We start from the raw sequence: 22293 nt of genomic DNA on the forward strand, positions 1-22293 counted from the left end.
AAATGGCATGACATGTGGATCCTTTGCCAACCAAACCATTTTTCTCAAGTATGGGCCTGAGGATAACAAAGCTCTTCTGAACACCAAACTAATGTTTGTCACCGTCCGTTACCATGGATTCGGTTACAACCCACAGCCACTCTCTGCACCACAGAACACAACACTGCCCCACCTGCACCATCCTCACAATCCATTCCTATGCGCCGGCCCACTGTTGCAGGCACGGTGTCAGTCCATCTCCTCAAGGGCCTACCTCTCACTCGGCCCACGTTTTTACCAAGCATGATGTCCTTTTCCAGGGACAGGTCTCTCCTAACAACATGTCCAAACTATGGAAGACCAAGTCTGCCCATCTGTGGTAGTTACATAATCTCCTCTCAACTTGAATGAAGGGGTGGAGTCTAACAGGTCAATCAGGTCATAGCCAATGAGGCCTTTGTGTGGGCGTGGCCTTCTCCTGAGGATTCTGGGCACTCCTGTCTTCCTCCCTATAGGCAGGATACACACACTTTCTCTCCCCTTGACATTCCCGTTGACAAGCCACATGGAGCCATGCTGATGACAGCCAGAGCCTTGGAGCTGGAGGAGCCACATGGAGACCCAGGCCAGCGCTGAGATGCTTCCACCACTACTGGGTCCACAAGACTCCCATTGGCCTGTTATCTTCCTGCTGTTGGCATCATTGCGTGTGTTGCATGAATCTGAAGAGGAATTTATAGACTGGTATCGGACATATGGGCTAATTTTGGATTTATGGATCTTATCTGGACTGGGACATTTTCTTAATATACAATTACTCTTTTACATAAAGCTCTTTGTTTAGTCAACCCAGACTAACACACCATCCCTGTCTCTAAGGAACACCCTGGTTGTACTTCTTTCAACACAGGTCCATTTGTCCTTTTGATAGTCAGTGGTACTTTCAATATTCCACCAGCACTACAACTCAAATGCATAGATTTTTCTTGAGTTTTCCTTACTCAAGGTCAAACTTTCACATGCACATGAAGTAGTTGAAAATACTATGGCTTGGGTCAGGCACACCTTAACCCTCAAAGTAATCTCTCTGCTTTTCAACACTCCCGAGAGGTCTTGTGCAACAGATTTTCCCACTGAAACATGTCTTTTGGTCTCTTGACTTCTGCTTCCATGAGCATTGATTGTGGATCCAAGCAAGACAAAATCCTTAATACCTTCTATCTTTTCTCCATTTATCATGATATTACTTATTGGTTCAGTTGTGAGGATTTTAGTCTTCTTTCATTGACTTGTAATCCATTCTGAAGGCTGCAATCCTTGATCTTCATCAGCAAGTGCTTCAAGTCCTCCTCATTTTCAGCAAGCAAGGGCATGTCATCTGCATATCGCAGGTTATTAATAAACCTTCCTTCAATCCTGATGCTTCACTCTTCATCTAATCCAGCTCCTCTGATTATTCGTTCAGTATGCAGATTGAGTAAGTAGGGGAAGAGGATGCGGCCCTGTCACACACCTGTCCAGATTTTAAACCATGCCGTACTCCTTTGTTCCGTTTTCACAACTGCCTCTCGATCTGTGTTCAGGTTCTACATGAGCACGATGAAGTGGGCTGGAATTGCCATTCCTCTCAAGGCTACCCATAGTTTGTTATGATTTCCACAGTCAAATGCCTTTGCACAGTCAATAAAACATAACTAAACATCTTTCTGGTATTCTCTGCTTTTAGCCAAGGTCCATCTGACCTCAGCTCCGGTATCCTTTGTTCCATATCCTCTTCTGAATCTGGCTGGAACCTTTGGCGGCTCCCCGTCAATGAACTGCTGCAACTGTTGTTGGATGATCCTCTGCAAAATTTTAATGGCATGTGACAGAAATGATGTTGTCATATAATTGGAGCATTCTGTTGGGTCACCTTTCTTTGGAATGAGTACAAATATGGATCTCTTCCAGTCAGTGGACCAATTAAGGGGCTGTCTTCCAAATTTCTGGGTATGGACTTGTAATTATTCTCTTGCTTTATCAGCTTGTTGAATTATTTCAATGGGCATTCCATCTATTCCTGGAGCCATTTTTGGCTATTGCCTGCAATCCATGTTGGACTTCTTCCTTCAGTATCATTGGTTCTTGTTTCTATGCTACTTCCTCAAATGGCGGAATGTTAACTAGTTGGTTTTGGTACAGTGACTCTGTGTATTCTACCAACACATTGATAAAGAATAAGTGATAGTCACTGGAAAAGCAACATTTTACAGTCACCAAAGTAATCATTGATTCAGGCAAGGATCATCAGTGGATGCTAAAACACTGGGTGAGTAGAAGAGTCACACAGTTTCAAGATGTTACTTCATCAATTATTTATTTTAAAATGAAGAAATGTGGAGAACAAACTTAAATCACGAGCCAAGGCGCCAGCAGAAATCTGGTGTTTCCTGGTGTGATACCCTTAAAGGCCACAGCATCACCTGGGCAGCACTGCTATCAAAATCATTCTGCTGGAATTTGTGGACATTCTCAAAACAACTGGACTAGATACTGAACTATCAGTGCCAGGGAAGACTCCCATTAAGTCCTGAAATGGTTCTAAATTCAAGAAGACTAAAAATGGCATGAAAATTAAAGGCAGTTGATTTGATTTTTGGAATTAAAAAAGTATATGAAGGATAATATTGAGAAAATGGGGAAATTTGAATATGGAGTGAGTGAAGGATAAAAAAATGCAATAAGATGGGAAATGTTTATATCAATAAAAATCATATCCCACACCCCCAAAAGAGCTCTATTGTTGGGCTGCTCACGTCCAGGTTTGCGGTTCAAATACACCAAAGCCTCCCTTGGAGAAAGATGAGGCTGTCTGCTTTCATAAAGATGTACAAAGTCTCAGAAACCTTATGTAGGGTCACCATGAGTCAGAATTGACTTGATGACAATGTTTCTTTTTAAAAATATGTTCTTTTTGTTTTAAATTGTTCAAAATCTTTACATTTATCTCTACCAAGTTTCCCCAAAACACTATTCTGTATTTTTCTTGAGAATTCTAGCTGATAAACTATCCTAATAAATATACTGGGGCATATTGGTCCAGATACGGTAGGCTAGTAATCTGCTGTTCTTCCAACCTTTCTATACTTGTCTCTTTCTTCATTCAGTTCCTTGACTTTTTTCTCATATTCTTTGAATTGTTTCCGTTCCTCTTCCGACCACACGGTATCCGGCTTGATCATGAAAGCAGGTTGAGGAATTACCTGAAGAAGCAAAGGAAAGGTTAAGTTTCAGTTTTCACATACATGTGGCAGCATTGTAAAAACTCAGAATTAGCATTACTGCCCCAAAGAATCCTTTAAAGGAGTATAGTTCTTTACCACTGACCTGACCCTTTGACCCCAAGCTATGCAAAAGTGTTTCTTTGTGACTCTGGAGGTAGACGTACCCCAGCCCTTCGGTGATCGGTGATCGACTTAGGTATTTCTAGCTTGGTAGCTGAAAGTAGGCCTGAGTTCCAGAAACACCTATATCAGGTGTCAAACATTAATTGCTGTAGGCAGAGAATTATAGGTATAGCATCATCTCCGCCTCCTGTAGAGACCAAATACCTATTGTGGTTAATTGCTTTTTAAACTGGAAGTTTCAAAGTCCTTTCACTCACCTCACATGCTAAGTGTATAAGGTAGTAAGAGGCTGTGTAATCCTTGTTGGTGCAAAGGATCTAAAACGCAAGTTGTGTGAGGCATAAAAGGGTGCCATGTAAGCAACTCTTTCACCCTATTCTGCCTTCTGCAAGGATGGCCAGAAACCTCACCATCTTCAAAATATCTTCCTTCTTGACTTCCAGAACGCCTCCCATCATGTCCATCAGGGCCCGCTGTCTCATGTCAGAGGCCTAGGGGAGAGGCAGGGTGAGAGAGGGAAGCCAGGACGGGGTCTGATCCTCTTTGGGTGGGATTAGGGAAAGCAACACACTCAGCGTGAGACCAACTGCACATAGCCTTGGGATAGGCTGAGCACTGGAGTGGAGAGGAGAGGAGAGGAGAGGGAAGTCTATGAAGATCCAAGGGTCCACAACGGAGGACAAGGCCACAAGTACGAATTAACCTAGGAAGGCCCCTTCAGTGGTGTTTGATCAACCCGGCATACCTGGAAGGCAAACAATTTCTCCAATTTGTATGTCAAAATTAACTCTTCTTTGACTTTTTGCCATGGTCTTATGTATTTTCTAGCTTTAATCTGAAAGAGACAATATCGTTTTTGGCTATTATTCTCATAAAACTCCAGGTGAACTTTCCCTGCACACACTGGGAGAAGGTTGGAAAAGAGTAGGGAGATTCAAAGAACTCTGCCAATTTCGCAACTCGCTTCTGATGTTCGAATGGACCCAAACCAAGCTCCCTGCCATCGTGTGGGGTCCAGCTCATAGGATCCTAGTTCGGAGACTGTCACTCCCTGAGACTAGAGGGCCCCGTCGGTTAGCAGCCCAGTCCACCAACCCACAATGCCACCAGGGCTCCTGGAAGAGGTTGGAAAATCGAGCTGTGCTTCTGTTTGCTCTCAAAGCCTGTCTGTCAAAGGACCACTGCTGAGGGCCTCATTTAGGCTCAGGGAGAGAGGGAGTTTAAACCAAGCATCCTTGAAGTCACGTCTCAGGGGGTGGGGATTCTTAGAAGTCAGGAGCTGGGAGCACTCGTGGATTTGTGAAAACACAAATGTGGCCAGAACAAAGCAGGTGGGGAGAGAGCCTGGAACAGCAGGGGCTGGGAGTGGAGGTGGGATGAGTGGGGTGGGGTTGGAGAGAGCGGGCCCAGGCAGGGAAAGGCTTGTGGGTTTTCTCCTAAGGAATAACTACTGTGGGGATTTAAGCGGGGCAACGACACAGTAAGTTGTGCCTTCGAACAAGATCACTCTCCTGAATGCAGAAGGACTGTCTCGGAGAAGAAGCCACTGTGGCGGGGTCAACCAGGCGCCTAAGAAGTCGTGGAGAAGAGCAGCACCCTCTTAGGAGGGCAGGTGGAGCACCTGGCCATCACGCGTCATCAGTCTCAGGTCTCGTGACGAGAGTCTGGCTCAAGGAAAAGCCACTGCTTTAAAGCAGGTGGAGCCGGGTGGAGCGGTGGGAAGGTGAATGCTGCAGCGTGGCCGCCAGGACTCAACCCGGGCCGGGTCCCTCCCTGCGCGCAGCTTTGTCATCATGGTCAGGTCACCCGACTTCTCTGTGCCCCTGTTTCCTCACATGGGCAGTGGAGTTAACATTAATATCTGCTTTGTACAATGGCCTCACGGTAAATTACTGTCAATCTCTTTAGGGCCTCAAAATGGTACCTGGCATCTACTAGAAGCAACGTGCCTTTTAAGCATGGCCATTACCACTTGTTCCAAAATAATCCAGTTGGTTCCACGGGAGCAGGAGGTTTGCTTTGAGCAGTCTTATAAGATTTATTTATTTATTATTCTATTCATTTTATTGGGGGGGCTCTTACAGATATTATAAGAATCCACAATTCAATTCGATCAAACGTAATTATACAATTGCTGCCACCATTGCTTTCAAAAACGTTTTCTTTCTTCTTGAACCCTTAGATATCAGCCGCCCTTTATCCTCTCCCTCCCCCACCCCTATGCCCCAGGAAACCTTTTATTATATTATACATTATTATTTCTTACGGTATAGGAAGAAGGGTATAGCAACGATGTCTGTATAACCACACTTGAGGGGAATGAATAACAGAATTGTAGGTGAACAGATATATTGAATGGCATAAAATAAGGCCAAAAAATAATTTTTATTTTAAAAAATGAAATAGGCATATGGTCAGATTCAAACTGTGTTCTTTTCCTCCCTCCACTATCATGATCCCAATTCTGTCTTACAAATCTGGCTAGACCAGAGGATGTACACTGGTACAGATAAGAGCTGGAAACACAGGGAATCCAGGATGGATGATCCCTTCAGGACCAATGATGAAAGTGGCAATACTGGGAGGGTAGAGGGAAGGTGGGGTAGAAAGGGGGAACCGATTACAAGGATCTACATATAACCTCCTCCCTGGGGGATGAACAACAGAAAAGTGGGTGAACGGAGACATCGGACAGTGTAAGATATGACAACATAATAATGGTTTATAAATTATCAAGGGTTCATGAGGGACGGTGGGGGAAATGAGGAGCTGATACCAAGGGCTCAAGTAGAAAGCAAATGTTTTGAGAATGAGGATGGCAACAAATGTGCTTGATACAATGGATGAATAGATGGATTGTGATAAGAGTTGTACGAGCCCCAATAAAATGACTTAAATAAAAAAAGAATATATTGGCAATCACTCCGGAACCAAATGCCCCTTAACAAAGTTGTGCTGTGATCCCTTTTTCTCTGAAGTCCCTACCACCCTAGTAACCTAGGTCATTATCAGGGCTCCACCAGCAGGCTTCTCCCATGGTGACTCAGTTTCCCTGTGCACAGGCCCCAGACCCAAGCTGGATCAGGAGTCCTTTCCCAGGCAATTCTGGACCGGGACTAAGAGACTCGAGTTCCATCTCACTGCTCTTTGGAATAGGAGAGTTATAAGGTAGAAAGTGCTAGAAGAAGCGGAACTGCAGACGGCTTAGTTAGGAGAGAAAGAAAGAGGACTCGACTCGTCACAGGCTCGGGTCTCTGGACTCTCTTCTCCCCAGGCTCAGTCTTCTGACAGTCTCGGGAGTCCGTGGGAGTCATAAACTTGATCTCATCGGTGCCGAGGCGACACCAATGGATTTTCTGACTTAGAGTGCTGCCTAATGCAATCACCGTGGCCACGTGAAGAAGACTAAAGAAGGGCTCCTGGCAGTGCCCCCAGGAAGAAGGAAAGGGGACAAGCCAGACCGTACCTCACTCCCCTCCACAACCAGCGTTCTCTCAGGCACCTCACAATCTTCTAATTCTGGTTGCCAGATCTTTTCTTCCAACTCCAGATCTGTAATAATTTCTTGAATTCTTACATTTCTTTCCTTCACGCGTGCGATTTCGAACTCTTTTTGTTTAAATGAAGCATTAAACTCTTTATTAAAACAGGTTTTGACCTTGTAGATGATATCCTGAAATGTCAATAGGTTACTGAAAGCATGTCACAAATGATATTTTTCCCAGTAAAATGAGCCCCTAATTCTACTTTCCCCTCCAAAGGCATTCCACAAATAACCCTTTTAAACTGTTGTTTATGTTCAGCCATTCTGAGGTTCAAGAATCTACGGTGGCATATGATCTGAGGTAGGATTAAAGCAACAGCATAACCGTTATGCCAGAATCTAGTTCCTGAAATGTAAATTTTAACTCAATATACAGGTCTGTTGACAAATGCTCATGCTGGGCCACTTAAAGGCTTATTAGGCTATTCCTTTGAATTTTGCATGGATAGTTAATAATCTATTAAAAAACTGTTTTAAGGTGAGTTAAGTTGGGAAATGTCTTTTATTAGGAATTTAGTGTGGGGGCAGATATGGAGGAGATGGTCTTAGAAGCTGTTTGGAAAATCACCCAGGGAGATGCAAGCACACACAGTAGTGCTTTTTTATAGGGATGAGCCATTCTCAAGTTGAAAGGGAACCTAAGCTAGCCAGCGGGTCCAGCCAATTCTTAAAATGGCAGTGGATTCACACAGCTTTCACTCACTGCGACTGACAGGTACAGCAAGTCAGAGCAGGCATATTTTACTCAGAGATCACTCTAAGTAACTACCCCGGGGATGATGGAACTATTGAAGTCAGGTGGAAAGATGATCTTAATGGCTAGTATCAGGAGTTCCCAGAGTACCTTTCCTAGATCAGTTCCTTAATAAAACAGCCGGAAGCCTAGACATGGAGGACAGGGGTCAGCAGAAGCTGAGCTGTGTGTCACGGTGAAGAGTGAGCTGTTATCTCAAAAGTTGGAGGACAAGAACAAAGGAGGACAGGAAGAGAGAGTTATGTGGTAGTAGGCTGGGACTCATATTGCAGATATGCCTGAAGGCTTTCAAGAACAGAAATCTCCAGCATTACGTGTGACACTGTCTGCATTGGTACAATCTCCATTCTTGCATTTCCAGAAACCGTTCTGAGGGATTTTGGTTATGCACAGATATATTCTGGGACTAATGTGCTCAGTGCAAAGGCAGGAATAGAAGCTTAGAACCCAGGAGGCCCCATTCCTTATGACTGAGTCCTGGGATTTATAGAACTCGTCCAGAGCAAATTGCATTTCCCCAGGTTAAAGGACTCAGCAATTACATCTTGATTTTATAAGAAGATCTTAACAGATATATGAGTTGCACAGAAGATGGAATTCAAGGGTCTCTTTGATTTTGTACTTAAGTGAAGAATAAGGAATTGTGGTATTAGTCAGTGTAAGATGTTACTTGAAAACCTTGGTATCATAAAAACCAGTCAAAATGGATGACAGCGACTCTGTTATAAAGATGTATGTATATGCATGGGTTGTGATAAGAGTTGTATGAGCCCCTAATAAAATGTTTTTTAAAAAATCACATATAGGTATATATCTACATCTGCATTTTATGACACTGCTGTCTCAATGGCAAGCTCACTAGCTATCTGTATATTTCTTTATGTGCGTTAAAGTCATCATTTGGTTGACATTAGAGTTCAATGTGAGATCTTGGGAAATCACTGATGGGAGCCATTTTTAGAGAGGTTTGAGAATAAAGAGAAAATTCACTCACCTTCAGTAATATAATTTGGTCAATCTTCTCTTCTCGGGAGTGAAGTTCCAACTGGCTTTGCAAATAAGTTGTATCCACCCCGAAATCTGTACTCTGGCTGCCAAGCAAGTAATTGGGCAAGTTGGTATCTTTCGTTGCCACATTTTCTTCTTCCTCTTCATCATCCTCTTCATGATGCTTCTTGCTTAAGGATACTGTCGACTCAACCTCAACAATTTCCTTCCGTAGCTAAATATGGAAGAAGATGATGTGGAAGTCATTCAACAATAAAGATTCTCTCAAGGGCAATTTTTTGGGACAGCTTAATGATCTCAACTATCATTTTAAGATGTTTAATTGCCTTGCCAACAACTGAATGCAAAGGGAAGGGTAGACTCTGAAACTGTTACTGAGCAGACTTAAAGCTTCAAAATAGGGGAAAAAACAAGTAAATAGAGAAGGTAAAAATTGTCCTTAAGAGTATATAATGTATATGTTTTTGAGTCAGGATCATACCTGCTTATGAGTATTTTCAGTCTTTCTCGGTACCTAAATCAATCTATATCTATCTATCTATCTATCTATCTATCTATCTATCTATCTATCTATCTATCTATCTATCTATCTATCTATCTATATCTTCTGTTCATATTTTACCAAATAGGGCTGGTGGGCACGGGGTAAGAATAATTAAGTATACCTTCCTTCTGTATTTCAGAGACCACAGCTGCCAAGTGCTGGCTGAAACAAGACTAAATTAAAGAGACTGTGGGTCTAGTGGTTGGCCAGATTGCTGCTAAAGAAGCGGGGGTGTCTTAAGTCCATCCAAGTAGATTCTATCGCATCCTTACAATAGAGCATACAAGTGGGATGGGTGGTTGGTGATGACCTCTGACCAGGGCAAGAGACAAAGTCTCAAATCTCATTTTTCAGTCTATTTTCATATTTAAAGATTAACCAGTGCTGAATGGCATGTAGGTTAACACTTGAAAGTTTCAAATGGCAAGTTTGCACCTGACTTGTGGTATGGATACAGGACAGTAAATAGAGTATGTTCTACAAGTGAACAGGGTAACAATATAAATGCCCCCCCATCTATATCTATCTTAGACTGCATGCCAATTCAAGCCTATCTGGAGAACCTGAAATAAAACGCACAATTTATAAAAAATAAAATGAATGAAGGGACTTATTTAAAACCGTACTTTAAGACACTCTGTCTCGATCTTCTTTTGCTGTAAAACTTTCTCCAATTCTTTCAGCTCTTCAGCTGTGCGCTCTTTCATTGGGAAGTTCTCAACGACATAGGGTAGGTGAAAGCACTCAGGGACAAAAGAGGTGAAATAAAGATTTAGTACATCCGGGTGTGTTTCCCCCTATTATATTTAATACCACAAGTAGAATATCTTTCATGAGTGAAATTGGCCAGAGAAACATCTTCAAAAGAAAGCAATATATGTCATGAGTATAGTATAGTCCCCTACCCCCATTTCCATATTCCATATTTATAGCTATCCATGGTCTGAAATAGGACATGGAAAATTCCAGAGTTTAAACACTTCATAAATTTCAAATTGCATGCTCCCCTGGGTATCAGGATGAGATCTTGTGCCATGCCCCCCGGGATGGGAATCACCCCTTTGCCTGGCATATCCACGCTGCACCCGCTTGTCACCAAGTAACCATCTCCACTATCTGATCAACTGTCGTGGCATCAAAGTGGCTTGTGTTCAAGTAAGCCTTATTTTAGTTAATAATGGCTCCATTTATCATTCGTTATTGTCGCCCATCTCTTACTGTGCCTAATTTATAAATTAAACTTTATCATAAGTATGCACATATCTGGTAAGACCTATGTAGCACACGTCGGGATATGGTGCTATCCTTGGTTCTAGGCATCCACTAAGGGTCTTGGAACACATCCCCCATCGCTCAAGGGAGACTACTGTATTGGAATAGGCTGTATTGGTGTAATCTCTGGATAACAAGACTGTGCTGGGATTGCCTGGATGAAGAAGGCATTTCAAGGTCCGTGGTTCTCACTGAGTGGTTCTTGTGACCTTAAGGAGTCCTGGTGGGCCAGTGATCACCATGGAGTCAGCAGATGGAGCCCACCAGAGGCTCTGTGGGAGGAGGATGTAGCAGTTTGTGTCTGTAAATAAGTACAGCCCAGGGGATCCATAAGACAGTTCTATTCTGTCTCACAGAGTTATTATGACTCAATGACAGTGCACTTATTTTGCAACTTGGGGACATTTGGCAATGTCTGGAGATTCTTGATGATCATGACTGAGATGAGGAGGTCCTCCTGGTGTCCAGTTGCTAAACATCTTACAATGCTTAGGACAGCCTTTCACAACCAAGAGTTATTGAGCCCCCAAAGTGCTGTGGTGGAGAAACGTTCTTGTACATCAATGCTCAGTCACGTGAAGTTGACGGTGACATATGCTTCTTTATCCAAACAGCAGCGTGTTTGAACATCAGAGAGGTGCTGCCAACTGTTTCTCTGGGACCACAGGCATCAACCAAGACTTTTGGTCATGCTACAAGAGGAGGGAGGATAAGCTGGGAGGAAGGGCAACACGAAAGCCCTTGAGCAAGTATGAAGGTAAGCCCAGATGGAAACGGGAAGGCTGCGATGTCCCACGTTTAATCTGCATGAGGTAGGAGTGAGGTGGTCTCTTGCAGTAGCGGGAATGAAGGCCCCATTACAGAGGAAAGAAGGAAAGGGCTGCTGAAGCAAACGTTGAGAAACTCTGCCCAAGAGGGATCTAGAAGGTGAGCAGAGGAAAGACGAAGGGCAAGAGGAAGTGGCTCATCCTAATGGACTCTTGTACACTTCCAAATAGGAAAAGGACAGCTTTGAGGTGTTTGCTATGCATGGATTTTGTGAAATATATATATTCATATTCATGAGATTTGCATGGAAAACTCTCATCAGTACACGCTTGTATATGTGTTATATATGTCACCTTGAGAGAACGGCCTTTCACGGTCATCGAATTCCAGCATTCCCCTTTGATCAGATCAGCCAAATAGTTTTTGGCCAGGTTCTCCATCTCGCTGTCTTTTTTAATCTTGGAGATCATGGATGAAGAGAAAAGTAAAAAAGCAAAACAAAAAGAAAAGAAAAAAGTGAGATTTCTTAAAATAACAATATCAATTTTCAGATTAACTCACAACTCTGCCCTGTAGGGATGCTGTAGGTTAGAATCGACTTGATGGCAAGTCCCTGTTACACCCTGAATGACAGAGCCTGGCTGTTGATCCTCGGCCCGCTGGGTTGTGCTATGGGGAGGACACTCTGTCTGTCTTTGCGAATGTTTCCTGAAGCAGGAATCCTTGAAAACTGGGTGTTAACACCAGTGTGTCTAAGGAGAGCAGGTTATATAGGTGAAAGAAGTGAGATGTGAGAACAGACACCTCTCTGGGTTAGAAAGGGGTCAGAGGTGAACTGGAGCCCCTATATACACAGGTGCAGGTAGGGATGCGGACCCACTATGACACCTGTCTGCTTTGCTCAATGTTACATTATGCCCAGTTCCTAGACTGTGACAGTCATAAGTACTGCAGGATGGTGATCAATAAATGATGCAGAATTAATGAGTGAGTGGGTAAATGATAACCTCGGGTGAGTTTTACCTTATTGAGTAAAAAATGTTGAAAGCTTTTTCATCATGATTAAATCTATTTCCAAACCTTCCCAGCCCCTCCCCCCCTCATTAATGGATTTCACAAGCTGTCCTCCTTCTGTATTTCCACCTCAATCATCAAAGAGCATGTTTAACAGAGTCCTGGAGAGGGGTGGGGTGGGAGTGGGCACATAGTGGAAAATTCCCTCCTAGAGCTATCAGCCACTTTGGGTGTAGTTGCTCCATCAATTCTAAAACACCTAAATGTCCTTAAATCCAGCTATATCCCATTCTCCTGCTCAGAGAATGAATATTCTTATATTCTTATGCTCGCCCTGCAACTTGTCTGTGACTTTGTCGTGTTGTGGTATCCTGCCTGTTGCTATAATCCTGGAAGCTGCGGCAGTGGTATTTCAACTACCAGCAGGGTCACCTGTGGGGGACAGGTTTCATCAGAGCTTCCTGCCTAAGACTAGAAAGAAGGACCAGGTGATCTACTTCGGAAAGAGTTGACCAATGAAAACCTTTGGAATAGCAGCAGAACATTGAAATCGTGCCAGATGATGAGCCTATCCGGTTGGAAGGCACGTAAAACACGGAGGGGGAGCAGCTGCCTCCAGCAAAGGAGAGTTGACCTTAGCGACCACTGTGAATGCAGTAAAGCTTTCAGGACCTTCCTGGGTTGATGTGTCCTGGCTCACCATGGAAAGGAACCACTGCCAACAGCCATTAATAATCAGGAATGCATGAAGTATGAACCCAGGAAAATGGAAAACTGTCTGAAAGGGAATAGAACGCTTGAAGATCCATGTCTTCTTAGGCACTCGTGAGCTGAAAGGCACCAGCATTGCCGTTTTCAAGTGGGCAGTCATGAAGGAGGTGTACTGTGGCCAAGTGAAAGAGCACAGAGGAACGGCGTCACATTCATTGTCAAAAAGGACATTTCCAGATCGATTCCGAAGTGCATCACCATCAGTGATAAGGTAATGTCCACATGCCTGCAAGGAAGGAGGAGGCCTGGTGGCTTGGGATTGAAACACATGTCTGCTGAGCAAAAGGTTGGAAGTCCCAACCCATGAGCTGCTCCATGGGAGAAAGATTGGCAGTCGGCTCTCATGAAGCTTTACAGCCTTGGAACCCTGTATCAACCCGATTCCATATCATCAGCCAGAACAAGGTGTGGGGCAGAATAGATCACCAATTCTTCATATGCATCTTTACAGCTAAGGTGTGCTTCTTGTAGACTGCATATTAAAGGTTTATATTTTTATCCATTCTGTTAGTCTTTGTCTTTTAACGGGTGAATTCAGTCCATTTACATTCAATGTTGCTATTGCTAAATATGACTGTTGATGTCATTCTATTATGGTTTTACATTTTTCATGTTGTGCTTCTGCTGGTACTTGTTTGTCTTGTTACTCTCTTTACTGTTTTTGTTTTATCTTATTGTTTGTCCTGCTGATATGGTTTTTATCTCATTTTGTTGAAGCTTCAATTTTTTTCTTTCTAGGTTGTTTGTGTTTTAGGTTTTCTTTCCAATTTCAAAGTGTTTGGGAAGTTTCAACATCTTCTCCATTCAAGTACTTAGTGACTACCTTGCCCCCTCTGCTCTTATTTATTTTTATCTTTATAGCGAATGTTGTTTACAATTCCTTGTTTTAATTAATTTAGTTTTATTTCCCAGTGAATATTGCTTCAGTAGAATGTTTTCTTCATAATGATTTATCGTCCAATATTTTTAGGTTGCTGTTTGGTTTTTGTTACAGATTTTATCTCCATAGAACTTTTGTTATTTTTTTATAAAGGTGGTTGTGTTTTCATAAATTCCTGTAGCATTTCCTTATCTGTAAATGTCTTTATTTCTCACACATAATTATCCTTCAAATATGAGGGATAATTTTGCTGGGTATAGGATTCTTGCCTGGCTATATCTATATATCTATAGCTATCTCTCTCTCTATATATATATAATGTTTTTTTGGTTAGTATTTTGAATATATCATTCCCTTGCTTATTGCCTGAGTTGTATCAGTGGAAAAATCTGAATTTATCCTGATATCTTGGAGTTTGTATATAAGTGTTCTTTTTGCCAATGCAGCTTTCAGGATTGTTTCCTTATCCTTAATATTAGAAATTTAAATTCTTATATGTTGAGGTGATTTCCTTTTTCAGGTCAGTTCTGTTTGGTGTTCTAGGGACTTGGTGCATAGTTAGTTTATGTTCTGACATGAGGTTATAGAAGTTCTACGTTAATATTTCACCGATTATTTTCTCAGTAGCTGTTTTTTATTCATTCTGTTATTGGACCTTTATCAGGTGTATGTTGTCCTTTTGATGGTGCCCCATACAGTTCTTAGATTATCTTCTGGGTTTGTGTGTTTGCTTGTTTGTTTTGTCATTTTAATAACCTGGTTGTCTTGTATTTCCTTCTGGAGAGATTCAACTTCAAGATCACTGATTATTGGTTCTCATATTGGCATATCTTGTTTTGTTCTTTTAGAATGTTGTCAAGTCTAATATTTTGGTATTTACCTTGTGTGTTTATGTTTGAAGTCATTGTATTATTTCTATTTTTCATCCATTTTGTTGGCATGTTCTTTCAAGACACATCTGAGTTCTTGAGTTATGCACATGTTTCCTCTCTTTATCTATTTTTTCATCTGAACTGGAGACCATCACTGTCATCTCAATCTTGGGAATTTCAGTGTACCTTCCCTCCTCCAGGAGCTCTCCTGGGCCCACGTTTGTGTGTGGTGCAGTTACTGGGGCTATTCCTCCTGTTCCCACAAGTGTGTGGAGATCAATTTCTGTCTCTGAGGTATGGTGTCATTATAAGTTAATTTGTTTTTTATGTTTCACCCTGAATGCAGAGTTATCCCCACACACCTGCTGTGAAACCTGGATAGTCAAGGGAGGCCAGGTGATTCCACACCAGTCTAGCCTTAACAGGGGCAAGGTCATCAAATAATTAAAAATCAAATCATAGGGAAAATATATCAAGCTAATGACAGCCTAAAGAAAGCAGGAGTAGCAACATTAATCTCAGACAAAATAGACATCATTATATCATTATAATGATATAATGAGAGACAAAGAAGGTCACAATATAATTATGAAAGCTTTAATTGAAGAAGAAACCATAATCAAATTTAATGTGTATATATCAAACAAAAGACCATCAAAATACATTAATCAAGTTCTTATAGAAATGAAGAGACAAATAAATCATAATATGACAATATTAGGGGATTTCAATACATCACTTTCAACTACATATTGATTAACTAGAGAGAAAATCAACAAAGATACAAAAGTATTAAGTTAACACAGTCAATCTACTTGATCTCATAGATATTTTGCTGCCTTCCCCAGCACTCACAGAAGCTATTCTCAAATTAACCTATTTTAGGTTATAAAGCAACATCAATAAATTAAAAACATTGAGATAATGCAATCCATCTTTTCAGATCATAACACTGTAAAATTAGGAATCAACCACAGAATCTTCAGCTCCAAAACTCCAAATACATGGAAATTGAATGACATTTCACTCAAGAACTACTGGGTAATTGAAGAAATAAGGAACACAATGAAATATTCCTTGAAACAAATGAGAACAAAAATACAACATCTTAAAACCTTTGGGACATGGCAAAAGCAGTATGCAGAGAGTAGTATAGCAATATCCGCACATGTCAATGAAGCAGAAAGAATGAAAATTAACACCTAAACACATCAACTATAACTGGATAAATTCACCAAGACAGACCATCATATACTAGAAGAAAAATAATAAAGACTAAGACAGAAATAAATGAATAAGAAAATAATGTAAAACTATAGATAAAGAAACAAGACAAGAAGTTGGCTCTTTGAAAAGATGAACAAAATTAATAAATCACTGGCAAACCTTACAATGGAAAAGAATGAAGGGGGGATGTATAAATAAGAAATTAAATAATGATATTACAACAGAGCCAAATAAGATAAAAATATAATCACAGAGTTATGAAAAACTGTATTCCAACAAATTTGAAAACCCACAAGAAATGAATAAATTTCTAGAAATGCATTATTTACCCAAATTATCACAGAATGATGTAGAAAATCTCAACAAGTCTAGAACATGAGAGAAAATAGATCTAGTTATTAAAAAAACTCCCAACATCAAAAAGTCCAGGTCAGTGGTTTCATTGGGAAATTGTATCAAGCAAATAAAGAAGACTTAATATCAATATTATATAAACTATTCCACAATATACAAATGAACAATATATTACCAAACTTGTATGAAGCAACTGTAACTCTGATACTTAAACCAAGCAAAGACATGACCAGAATTAATAACTACAGACCAATATCTCTAATGACTATAGATGCCAAGATCTTCAATAAAAATACTTGCTAACAGAATTCACCTAAGCATCAAAAATATATCACAAATTAAGTGAGGTTCATACCAAATATGCAAGGATAGTTTAAGATAAAAGCAATCAATGAAATTCATCACATAAGCAAAAGAAAGAGATGAACCATATGATTATGTCAGTCAACGCAAAAAAAAACCCACAACAAAACCATTTGATAAAAGTCAACACCTATTCCTGACAAAAAACTCAACAAAATAGGTACAGAAGGGAAATTTCTCAACATAATAAGTCATATATGCAAATTCAATAGCCGTATCTGTCTGAATGGAAAGAAATTGAAATTACTTCCTCTTCAAGTAAGAACTAGGCAAGATTGACTTTTATCACCACTTCTATTTAATATAGTCCTGGAAGTTTTAGCTAGAGTCATAAGATCAAAAAGAAATTAAAGGTAAAAATGTCTTTATTTGAAGAAACAATCCTGTATATAGAAAACCCCAAAGATTCAATTGAAACAATGGCTTGATCTAATTGAAAAATTTGGTGACATAGCAGGCTATAAGATCAACATACGGTCAGTTGGATTCTTGTATATTAAGATGATGATACTAAAAAAAATATCAAAAGGACAATACCTTTTATAAAAACTATACAAAAGATGAATATTTAAGAATAAATTTTACCAGAGAAGACTTATACAAAGAAAACTACAAAATACTCCTTCAAGAAACCTAAAGGAACTTAGACAATGGAACAAAGTACCATGCTGCTGGATAGGCAGACTAAATATTCTGAACATGTCAATATTACCAAAATTGTTTTACAAAATCAATGCAATTCTGATTCAAATCCTACCACAATTTGTCAAAGATATGGAAAAACTAGCTACCAACTTTATATGGAAGAGAAAGAAACCTAGGACAAAGAAAACACTATTAAACAAAAATAAAATAGGAGGCATTTCACTACCAAACCTAAAAGCCTACTATATAGCCCCAGTAATCAAAACAGCCTGTACTGATACAATGACACATATGAAGACCAATGGATTAGAATTGAAAACCGAGCACCTATAGACACCTTATTTTTGATAAAGCACTGAAACACATTAAATGGCGAGAGAGCCTTTTCAATCAATAGTGCTGGAAAAACTGGATCTTCACCTGAAAAAGAATAAAACAAGACCCCGGCCCCACACCATGTATTAAAACACACTCAAGATGTATCAAAGACCCAAATAAAACCCACACAATTATTACACCGTCAATGAAAAAATAAGGACAAACCTAAAGACTAATATAAGACACAAAGATACTTCTGAACATAGTGAAAAACACCCACATTATAGAAGACAAAATAAAATAACTAAGATCTACTAAAAATACAACATTCATGTATACCAAAAGACTTCATCAAAAGAGTTAGCAAAGGCCCCAGATTGGGAAAAACATATTCAGTGATAATGCATCAAATAAAGGGTTAATGTTCAAAATCCATAAGAAACTACAACATCCTAACAAGAAAAATACTGATAAGCCAATTTTTTAAATTGGCATAAGACATCAATATACAATCTACCAAAGACAACATACAGGCAGCCAACAATCAAATGAAGAAATGTCATGATCATTAGTAATAAGATAAATACAAATTAAAACAACAAGATATCACCTTACATCAACAGTTCTGACAAAATTCAATAAAATAGAAAATTTTAAATGCTGGAGAGGATGTGGAGAGATACAATGCTGGTGGGACTGCTGCATTGTAAAACCTGTATGGAAATCAGTCTGGTACCTCCTGAAACAAATGCAAATCCAAGTACCATTTGATCCAGCAGTATCCCTACTGCTTATATACTCTAAAGAAATGAAGAATATAACATGCATGGACATATGTACACCTAAGTTTATTATACAATAGAAAAACAAAAACATGGAAACAACCCCAAATCCTAACTACAGAGCAATGGATAAACAAGCTCAGGTACATTCATACAATGGAATTTTGTATATCAATGAAAAATAATGATAACTCTCTTAAATACCACAAGACAAGGACAAAACTAGAGAATAATATGCTGAGCAAACTCAGTCTTAAAAAGATGAATATTCAATATCACCATTATTATAAGCAAAACAAAGAAGAAGAAATGTGGTTTATCCATCAAAAACAGGACTTTGATGACTCTGAGAAGACCAGGGCTGGGGTCAGAAAAGGGAGAGGAAAGAAATTGGGAGTTGGTTGGGGGAAATGTTGGGTTTAACAGGAAACCTAAAATAAAAATTGCTCCATGAAAAGAAAAAGAGCCCAAACCCTCCAGATTCCTTACTCCCCAGATCTCAATATTGGTCTGAGTGTCTAAAAAAGGAGGAAAAGTAAAACCGATGTGGACTTGGAGTCTTCAGTGACAAGTTTATTTCAAACATATGGAAAAAACCGAAATGCTCATATGCAAGTTTAAGTTGAAGCTGAAGAAATGTGGCTTATACATCAAAAACAAAAAACAAAAACAAAAATATGGAAACAACCCCAACCCCCAACTATAGAGGAATGGAAAAACAAGCTCTGGTGCATTCATACTATGGAATTTTGTATATGAATAAAAAAATAATGATAACACTCTTAAACACAAGACAAGGACAAAACTAGAGAATACTATGCTTAGCAAACTCAATCTCAAAAAGATGACTAGTCAATATCATATTATAAGCAAAACAAAATTTTAAAACAAGTTTACAAGCACCAGAGGATGACCTTGAATCCATGTATGCCCCTGACTCTAGAGACCATCTCAAGAGCCTCTTGACACACTGAGTACTAATGACCCAAGACCGGTCAATTTGTGAGGAAGGGAGGTAGGGAGATACAGAAGGAAGGAAAGGGAGAGAGAAAGAAGAGTGAGAAAGAGAAAGGTGTGTGTAGTGGGGGTGGGGGGATATTTCAATTAACTTTCTACAAGCAGAAGCATTCAAAGTTGGCATGAAGTAGAAGAGAGTTCTAACATCTTCATATAAAGGGTAGCAGATGGTTAGTGTGGGTGTAACAGAAAAACCACTGGTTAGATTAGATGGCTTTCTTTCCCCTTTCCCCTAAGTTCAATGACTCATTCATCCACTCTATTTGTGTGTCTTAACTTGGCTTTATTTACATTATGCTAGAAATATTTTGCTTTGTCTGCATTATTCTAGAAAAGCACTCTTTCCTGTACTTTGACTTCTCTCATTACAGCAGTATGATACTCCGTTTCAACCTTGCCATCCATACCTTTGCTATCTCTTCCTCACTCTCATCGTGAAGCCTTTCCAACTCTTCAAGATCCAGGCTAAATTCTTTTTGTTCTAATCTTGCAACAAGGGCCAGGCTGTCATTTTCCTCCATCATACTCGCAACCTGAATTTTAAGACAGGAGAGGCCAGCGACAAACAAAGAATTAAACTCTAGAGAGATGGGTTTTCCAGCCCCATTAGACAATAAATAATTTTTTAAAAATAGATATTTTATTTATCTACATGTAACTACTGAGCAAAAAATAAGTTTGTGGAGTTACTGTGGTTATTGAAATAAAGTTCTGAATTTTCAAAATATGAAGAGACCAGATTCACTGGTCTAATAGAGAATGGTGGACTCAAAAGACTATAGTTCTTAGCTGTCATTCATGCTTGGAACTGAACCCACTCCTGGGGATCAACCTGCAGCCAAATAATAGGCCTATAACGTGAGTAGTCATACTAGGGAGGAATGCAATCCTCAGCACAATCAACCACAGGAGACCAATAGAGCAGTATTTCCCCCAAAACAAAGCTCAGAAGTCAGGAAAGGACAAGACAGAAAGACAACTGGAAATATGGAACCCAGAGAGGAAGTGGGAAGAGCGTTGTTACATGGAGAAGATGGCACCAATGTCATGAAACAAAATGTGTAGATATTGTTGAATGGAAAACGGATTTGTTCTGTAAACTATCACACAGACTACAATTTTAAAAAGAAGGAGAAAAAGAATCAATAGGGTCTGTCTCAGGAGGCAGGCGAGGGGATTCCTCCGAACTTGAGGAGGAAAAATCCTTTGGACAACAGCTGTGCTCCTTGTCCAGAGAGCACGGTTCAGATTGCTCAAGGTCAGAGGTTTCCCGGGGGAAAATTTCACTGACAGATGAATGATCTCAGGTAGTTGAGTGTATTGGAAAGTTGTCCCAGTACCTAGAGAGGATTAGAAAAGGTACTAGGCACTTAAAAAGGTTTAATGCAAAACCAAGAAATTAAACATTTCAGGGAAAACAAAGCTTTAGTAATGGAGCTGTAATACAGAATTCCTGGTGGCAAGAACAAACATCTAGGCCCCCAGCTGCTAACTGGAAGGGTAAAGATCTATACCCACTCAAGAGCTCTACGGGAGAAAGATGTAGTGATCGGCTTTAAGTTTAAAAAAAAAGAGCATTAAAATGAAATGAGACATAGCACATTGGAGAAAGATAGACAAGGAAACCACTTCTTGTATAAAGCGAGAGGTGATAAAAATCGTACCCTATGAAAATTCCCCAGAAAGCTGAGCTTACAAGCAGAGAAGAAAGAGTTGGTATAGCTCTTCAGGCTATCTTGAACAAGACAAACTTCCAATAGCCAATTTAGAATGAGAGTCAAATGTATTAGTATACAGAATCCTAATACTGACCATTCTAGCAAGTGCTTTGATTCTTTTTTTAATGTCTTTCCTTTTCTTGGAGAACTGGTTAACCTCTTCTTTAATGGCCTGGAATGATGCAAAATAATCATTTAACAAATAAAGAGAAACAATATGCCCTTCTCAACAAACAAATTATTATTTTTAAGTGATAATGTCAAGGGTACATAATAAACAAAGGCAAACTCACTGTAAATCCCAGCATAAGTCTAATAGTTCCTATATGTGACCACTGAAAAACTTGGACAGAATGTTAATTATAGGGCCAGTGGAAGAAAATAATTAAGCCATGAAAAATTAAGTAGTGTATATTTGCCAAAAGGAAAGCAATACTTCATCAGGCTAAACGCAGACACTTTCTACAGGAAACCAATCTATGTGGTGAACCTGCAGAACAGTATTTCAAGCATAGCCCATGTCTGATTTACCTCTTGGCTTTTTGTTTGCAGCCAGGAAATTTTTTTAATGTCTTGAGCTGAGGCCATGTCCTCTTGTGAGGACTCAGTGCTTGCTTGCATCTTTACTTGAGGTTCCTTCGAAGAAAAGACAATTTTAAAACTCAATCTAGAAGTCATCAAGCTCTCCTCCTCCTGACCTATTCCATGTAACCACCTTGGATCTCTTGGTACTTTTTGCACTTTCTATTATAATAGCAAATATTATAAACTAAAAAATTCAAGATGATTTGTTAAGAATTCAACAAAGCATAAATAGAATACATCATCAAGAATGGGAGGGGGGAGGGGGAAAAAAGAGGAGCTGATACCAAGGGTTTCGATATAAAGTAAATGTTTATAAAATAATGATGGCAACTTATGTACAAATATGCTTGATACAATTGATGTATGAATTGTTATAAGAGCCCCCAATTAAATGATCTTGAAAAAAAAAGAGACTATATCATGATCAAGTGGGATTCATACCAGGTATGCAAGGATGGTTTAATATTAGAAAAACAATCAATGTAATCCATC

At 39.8% G+C, this 22293-nt stretch overlaps 1 protein-coding gene across 1 annotated transcript in view; it reads right to left on the reverse strand.

Moving 5' to 3' along the window:
- The window catches only part of CFAP43 (cilia and flagella associated protein 43), a 107289-nt gene that overhangs the window by 28548 nt on the left and 56448 nt on the right, over positions 1-22293 (reverse strand). The window contains exons 18-27 of the mRNA XM_075533460.1: positions 21748-21837; positions 21311-21388; positions 19906-20031; positions 11609-11713; positions 9842-9958; positions 8658-8885; positions 6832-7038; positions 4111-4200; positions 3776-3856; positions 3096-3221 (exon numbers count right to left, since the gene is read on the reverse strand). Of these exons, the coding sequence (XP_075389575.1) occupies positions 3096-3221; positions 3776-3856; positions 4111-4200; positions 6832-7038; positions 8658-8885; positions 9842-9958; positions 11609-11713; positions 19906-20031; positions 21311-21388; positions 21748-21837 (1248 nt within the window). The remainder of the gene's footprint in view (positions 1-3095; positions 3222-3775; positions 3857-4110; positions 4201-6831; positions 7039-8657; positions 8886-9841; positions 9959-11608; positions 11714-19905; positions 20032-21310; positions 21389-21747; positions 21838-22293) is intronic.

Source organism: Tenrec ecaudatus, chromosome 16 (genome assembly GCF_050624435.1).
Source record: "Tenrec ecaudatus isolate mTenEca1 chromosome 16, mTenEca1.hap1, whole genome shotgun sequence".
In the NCBI taxonomy this organism is placed as follows: Eukaryota; Metazoa; Chordata; class Mammalia; order Afrosoricida; family Tenrecidae; genus Tenrec; species Tenrec ecaudatus.